Source organism: Panicum virgatum, chromosome 8N (genome assembly GCF_016808335.1).
Source record: "Panicum virgatum strain AP13 chromosome 8N, P.virgatum_v5, whole genome shotgun sequence".
Classification (NCBI taxonomy): domain Eukaryota; kingdom Viridiplantae; phylum Streptophyta; class Magnoliopsida; order Poales; family Poaceae; genus Panicum; species Panicum virgatum.
This window is the reverse complement of record NC_053152.1, coordinates 21886570-21893814: the sequence shown is the minus strand read 5'-3', so window position 1 is coordinate 21893814 and position 7245 is coordinate 21886570. Positions and strand designations below refer to the sequence as shown.

At 43.3% G+C, this 7245-nt stretch overlaps 1 protein-coding gene across 2 annotated transcripts; it reads right to left on the bottom strand.

Moving 5' to 3' along the window:
- Nucleotides 1-1160: 1160 nt before the first annotated feature.
- Nucleotides 1161-3300, bottom strand: LOC120684570 (pterocarpan synthase 1-like). 2 transcript variants are annotated; one of them, XM_039966425.1, is made up of 2 exons: nucleotides 2556-3300; nucleotides 1161-2413 (listed from the first exon to the last, which is right to left on the bottom strand). In XM_039966425.1, the coding sequence occupies exon 1, from the start codon at nucleotides 3123-3125 to the stop codon at nucleotides 2556-2558; it is 570 nt and encodes a 189-aa protein (XP_039822359.1). In that variant the 5' UTR covers nucleotides 3126-3300; the 3' UTR covers nucleotides 1161-2413. The 2 variants fall into 2 exon arrangements, with proteins under 2 accessions (XP_039822359.1, XP_039822358.1); XM_039966424.1 differs by having other exon boundaries at nucleotides 1165-2413; nucleotides 2528-3263.
- Between the last annotated feature and the right edge of the window lie 3945 nt (nucleotides 3301-7245).

Sequence of the window (7245 nt, the reverse complement as noted above, 5' to 3'; positions counted from 1 at the left end):
ATCTTCTTCTCTCCTTACATCACAGATCATGTCTTCAACATTGTCGACCAACACATCAAATTGGTCTTCATTGCACTCCAAAATGCACTCCTTATCATAAGCTTGACCGTCATCACCATTGCCTTCTTCCCCATCCTGATCACCGTCCTGCCTTCCCCTGCGGTTCAGGCCTTCTTGATGATCGGCTACCCATTCCACCCTTTCGTTAGGCCCTTCTTCTCTGTGCTTATTCCAACAAGTGTAATTTGGTAGAAATCAACGAACGATCAAGTGCCCATATACTACTTCAAAGTCAGAGTATTGCTTATCATTTCTGCAATCAAGCCACAGACAGTAGATTGTTGTTTTAGACCTCGCTTCCATGTCGTCCCTCACAATCTCCATGAAAGACTTCAACCCTCTCAAGTACTGCGGAGAATAATGGCTAGGAAGGCCCATCCACCTTTTATCCTCCACCTACATCCGCAAAACACAAGATTTTTTCAACAATTAATTGAAGAGGTGGGGGAGGAGAAGAAGGAGAGGGATTGGCGGAACAATTTGGAGCACTAACCTTGCCCAACCTCAATGTCGCCCAAAATGGCTGCCGACGCCTACTGGGAACAGCCTGCCCAAGGGGCGGTTGCTAGTAGGTCAAGCTCAAAGGTGACTGCCTTCAATTAGACCTGTCACCTGTGTGCTCTAGAAAGGTGACGTGCTTCACTAAGGACCGTCACTCATACCTATGAGAACAATGCATGTCACCTATGACAAGATTACATGTGACGGGCTACACATATAGCCCGTCATCTATATTATAGGTGATGGCTTCATGAGCCGCATCACCTTTCCTCTGTCAAGTGACGGGCCACTTTATGCTGAGGCATAATTGGGGGCCCTAGGAGAATGAAAGGTGACGCGCCTTATTAGTGCGCGTCACCTTTCATATTAGGGTGATGCGCAACATAGTTATGTCACATTTGTGCGCGCCACCATAGGATGGTTCTTACATAGTGAAAATGCCTTTTTTTCCAAGCTGTGCACGATGACATTGGAGTTGTTCCCACCACATGGAAGCATTCTTCCTAAGTTTGATACTAACTAGCTAGCAGCACTTTATCTTCATCAGGGATCCCCTTATAAGCAAAAACATGATCGGTGGTGTTTATCCAACCAATAAATCCATCAGGATCAAACCTTCCCTCAAATTCAGAAAGATCAACACGTAGGTGGAAATTGTTTCGATGATTGCCAATAGAATTTTGAGAACAAATATCCTCTGCATCACTAGAATTATCATGAGGATCAGCAAAATGATTAATACCATCTTCATCTTCACTGCTAGAGTTGTTTTGGAAGCATCGATGTGCATGGCGATGAACTCCCTCATGAGCAGCACCGCCTTCTTGACAATTGGGTCCACGGCCAGCAACTTCAAGATGCTCTAGGCGCTCTTGAATTTGGTGAAGTTGTTCTCCCAAACCTTTGAGGATCACATCACGATTATCACGCTCTTGGTTGTTGTTGTCGTTGCCGGAGTTCGCTCCATGACGTTGACAACCAGCCATAAGCTTAAGCTCTGATTACCAAATGATAAGGATCAACTCGTGGAAAGGATATTTGGTGGTGGATAAGATAAAACTAGAATCACTCGGAGATAACTCAACACGATCAACTAGCACCGGAGATTACTCTACGGGTTTCTCAAAAAAGAGTCATGCTCAATTCTTATATCATATTAATTCAACGCACTTAAATGATAGATTACATGGTTTATTTATACTAGGAATATTTCTCCTAGTTGGGAGTAAACATAAGCATAAATAAAAGTAAGTGGACCCATCATCTTGGTGGGTTTGTTGCATTGGAAACTGGGCTTACATATCCTTCTAATGATATAGCATATGAATGCTAAAACAATAATATTAATGCCAGCAAGCCACAAAATATAGGATTAATTCTACATGCTTCACTTGGCCTTATCAGCCGCAGCACTTTTCACAAATTAAATTTGTTATTGACCAAGGAAATTATATAGTACAACATAAGAGGTAAACTTCACTTAGGGCACGAACAGTTTATAATCATTGTCTTCAGTGTTTACGAAGGGAAATCCATTCTGATCTTAGCGTATGTTCATAGTAAAAAAACAAAAAGGAACCTAAGTGTACAGGATATGAAACATAAATTACAGTAGAAATTGAAAGAAAAATTACAAAAATCTATTGAAAGAAAAATTACAAAAATCTATGTTGAATGAACTGAATTAGCTGGTACAAGTACACAAGTTTTGAGCTCATCCATCACCATTTTGAACTGTCACAACCACAGCATCAACATAAACGGTACGGTAGTCCTCCACAAATTAATACTTTGCATTTCTTGTAGAGTAGTAAAGGTGGTTATGAACTGTGCAACACTGAATTGGAGCGCACTGCAAGGGAATATAAAAATTTCTTAGTAAGCGAACTGTACCATTTATCCATTCAAAGCTAGTTTGGGAACTGTAATACAGGAATAATTTTATTGGTTTTCTATCGAAACTCACAAGAGAGAATGCACGAGGCCATGCAAACCTAGTACAGGTACACGTCGATCTCCACGATGCCGCCCTTGGCCAAGTCATAATCATAGCTCCGGCTGAGCGCGTAGCCCCGCGCGAAGCGCAACCGGCCGGTGCCGCCGACGACCACGGACTCGCGCACGGCCAAGTCGGTGTCGACCCTGCTGTTCACCACCAGCGAGCTCCCGGCGAACTCGCCATCCTCCATCACCAAGTGCATGCTCAGGGCGTTCACGGAGCCGCGCTCCGACACGCGCACGGTGAACCCCTGCGCCGTGCCCACGCGTGGGCTGCCGCGCTGGGGCCCCTCCGTGAGCGCGTTGTTCATCACCGCGATGTCCCCAAACCGGCGGCGCGAGGTGCCCGCCATGCTGTCAGAAAGCGGCGCCCTGCCGGGCACGATGAGCGCGGCTGTTGGGTTTGGGCCGGTGTACTCATCGTGCATGTAGAAATGTAGGTGCGTTGTTCTTGTTGTGGCGCTGCCGCCGTTAGTGCTGCCATCGCCACGGCGGTAGTAGATGGATGATGCAGCGAGGAGGATGGCGGCGGAGACTAGAAGAAGTGCCGAAATCGTGCGAGCCATGGTGTACTATGTCTGTGCTGCTGTAAGCACTAGTGGCGGCTTGGGAGGAAGGTTGTTTTATCTCTGAAAAACGAACGGAATCTGGTCCATAGATGGTGTAACAGCTAGTTAGCCTCATAGTTGTTGCTCGAATGCACATACGATTATATATGGTAACAGGGCCGTGTGTATGGGCGGCTAAAAACTGATGAAGACAGGCAAAATACCAGCATCACTAGAAAGTGTGGAACAAACAATAGTTGAACGAACACCCACATGAAACAGAAGTCATACCCACGTGTATGTGTCGAAGAGTGAGCTGCTGCGGGACTCAGACAAGGCAACTACCGTGGGTCGTTCATAGTTGATAAGCTTCGTGTGGACTAAACCGATCTATCGTGGGCGGTATCCTAGTTACACTACTGTTTCCTCTGAGACAAAATCACCCGTTTTTCACATGTCCTAGTTAGACAGTTGAAGAGAGCTACATCGTACATGTGGAGGCTATGTCAATAGTACATGTTTTGCTCCGGTGCTGGATCTAGCTCATGTTTTATGTAAAATAGTAAAAATGCTTGCTAAGGATTTGAAGATCACCTAATTCAACCCCCCCCCCCCCCACTTTTGGACTATACGAGCACCGGTTCCATTTCGTCAGTAGTGTACATGTGATCCTATATATATGCTTGCAGACATTTGAGAAAGTTTGCGCATCCGTGTTTAGGACATACGAATCAAAGTGATACAGTATCTTCTTTGCAATGTACTCTTTACTCCTCTAATGTAAATTCTTTTGTTGAAAGCCTATTCCTGACTTAATTTGCAACACTCCGTCCTTAGTCCTAATGCTTCCAGATAGAACTGACCCATCCTCTTCAATTAGCGTCCAATTCTTAAATGCTACCGGTCCTTTTATTCCAGTTATATATAGTGGATCAGAATCCATTCTACTTTATGGACCATTAAACGAACAGGGAAGATATTATACATGTTGATGCCTTTTACGGGTCAACATTCTGTGTGAAGCACCTCCAGGGTGAAGCAATCGGTCCGGTCAAGGGGACCGGTTAGACCGGTCACCGGGTAGAACCAGTGAACACCGACGAACGCTCGCCCGGGAGAGATCCGGTCAGGCAAGCATGCGCAGGGTTGTTCTAGGGCTGGCTGGCCACCTAGAACACCTTCAGACATGGGGAGATGAAGGAAGAAATGCAAATGGAGGTTGAAAAAAGTTAGGGTTTGGAGAAAAAGATAAAAACATTAAAAATTAGTAGTTGTATTGATTTTTGATCGATTGGATCCTCAATCGGTAGTGACCCTTTATATTTATAGGGTGGGGTGGACTTATCCCGCAACAAATCCCTTTTACAAATCTAAATTTACAAAAATCCCTAATTGTACTCGTACTCCTCATGGACTGGTCAGACCGGTCGGAGTCGGACCACCTGGGCACACCAGTTAGACCGGTTGATGGCAATTTTGGCCATCAACATATAACCCTCCCCTCCTTTTTTGGTAAAGCTTGATTTCCAAATGACAATCTTCTAGACCAAAATTTTACAAGGACGATGATTAACAATACATCAGCCATTTATATGAGCTAAGGGCGATAAATAATTATCGACCATGACTTGTTCTATTCAAGTTGATGTTGAAACAACTTGCTTTGGCCGGCCGCCACACTTTTTCATTGTAGTTGACTTCACTGGCACAACCTCCACTTGTTGCTCTATTATCTTCTTCATGCACATACGTTGCAGCCTTCATTTTTTAGTATGAGACAAACCTGAGGGACACCACCTCGTGTGTTAATACTTTCAATCTTGCTTCGCGCTCTTCTCATCCTCCTTGCTGCAACCAAGATCTTTTTTTGACCTGATTATTGCTAGCAACAATCGGTCTTTGTGGTGAAGAATGATTTGGACACATAGGAGGATATTGTATGTACATGATTGCATATGCATCCTACTATAATCGATGGGCGTATAAAAGTAAGGATAAACAAAGGAGCAACCGACCCATAATGCGCAACGACATAATTACCTTGGTGTGGACAAGAAACCGATTGCTCTTGATGTTTCAATGATGATTTCATATACTTGGCTCCATCTGGTTGCTTCTTCATCTTCTGAGTAGTGCCTTGCTTCTCATATTTGGCCAAGAGTTCCTCAAAACTCGGCATCGCCTTACTCTTGGAGGAACTCTCAAGTTCACTGGACGCACTGGTCAGACTGGTCCGGGAACCGGTTAGACCAGTTGGGTTACCGGTCAGATCGACATTGGGACCGGTCAAACCGGTGGACTTGTTGTCGATCTTGTTGTTCTTGTCTTGCCCCCCGAGCATCAAATCTTTGCTGTGGCATGAGGAATCTTCTTCTGCGTTAGCTTCTTCTCAGGTCTTTCATCACCAATGATCATATTTTTCTCCTTCGTCAATTCAGCTTGGCTTGGCCAAATTAACATTTTGGGATTCCTCAACTTAAGTGTGTGCACCGGAAAAGGATTTTGATCAACCTGCATGGAAGGAAGAACCAGTCGTCCTTCATTCACGGCCGATTGAACCTGTCTACGCAAAATACTACAATCATTGGTGGCATGTGAGAAAATATTATGAAATTTACAATAAGCTCGTCGCTTTAACTCCTCAAGCGGTGGTATAGTATGTGTCATCTTGATGTATCCATTCTTATACAACTCATCAAATATTTTCTCACAGTTGGATACATCAAGATAAATTTCTCTTGCCGATTTTTGTGAATCGGCTTAAGAGCAGAACATGTATAAGATTTGGCTTGGGATGAACAAATAAACTCAGCATCATATACATCTTTAGACTCATCCTCCGAACAATCTGAATTGCAATCTAAACCATGCATACTTGAACGATGATGTCTATGAGTTTCTTGAGACTCTTTACTTCAGCTTTCTATAGAGAAAACTCTTTGATGCACCTAAGTTACAATAAAGAAATCGTAGCCTCTAATCTTTATTTGAAATGAGAGCGTAACCCATTAAAAGCCAAATCTGCTAAATCTTTTTCTGCAATATTCACACTAAAGCATCGGTTTTTTGTATCATAGAATCTTCTTATGTAATCATTGACAGACTCATCACGCATCTGTGGCCAATGTTATATGAGACAATTTAAGCTCATTATGCTCACAAAAAAAGTGCTCATGGAACTTTTGCTCTGATTGTTCCCATGAGCCAATGAAATTAAGTGCCAAAGAAGAAAACCATGAGAAAGTTGTTCCAGTTAAGGATAAAGAAAACAAGTGCACTTTCAACTCACTTATAGATCCAGCTTCTCCTAATTGGACATGATATTGACTAATATACTCAAAAGTACTTCTACTATCTTCCCCACTAAATTTAATAAACTCAGGCAACCTAAAACTAGTAGGATACGCAACCAAATCAAACGAAGGAGAATACAAATTTTGATATGCACGAGTTCTACTTCTAACATCCACTCCAAAGTTTTCTCTAAGCAAATTAGCCAGATCATTCTTATATTCAGCACACACTTTATCAAAATTACATGAAGAATTTGGCTGTGTGGATGTAGATACTTCGCGCTGGTTTGAAATAGTATGACCGGACGGACCGATCGCTGCAACCGGTCTGACCGGACTGGGAAGTCGATCCGATAGGTCTCTATTGGTTTTGCCAACGCTGTACATATCGGTCAAACATCTCATCTGAGATAGGATCGATATGTGGCACATAACTCCGGGGGGGGGGGGTACTTGTGACATGTATGGAACAAGATCATTTGTTCGACTGGTGTTGGCCGAACTAGGGATGCTCATAATAGGATCAGTGTAAGAAGGTTTCACCGTTTGCCCACTGAAAGAATTCATCGGCATTCCATAATGAGGTTCACTCATATGAGATGCTATTGATGGTTGAGTATAAGTTTTAGAAGTAGCAACTGTAGAAACAGATGGGGTTCACTGGCTATCTCTGGTTTTTTACCAGCTGCTTCCTTTTGTCTAGAGCTAAGCCAATTAACCCAATAAACATCACGCTCAGCTATCAATTTCTGAACTTGTTCTAAAGTAACACCAGAAGATGAATAACTTGTAGCAGGTGTTACCTCAGTTGATGCATCCGTGGAGGTAGAAGCGAAGTTGATCTC

Coding starts and splice junctions, on each gene's coding strand:
- LOC120684570 (XM_039966425.1), bottom strand. CDS start 3,125: ATGGCTCGCACGATTTCGGCACTTCTTCTAGTCTCCGCCGCCATCCTC.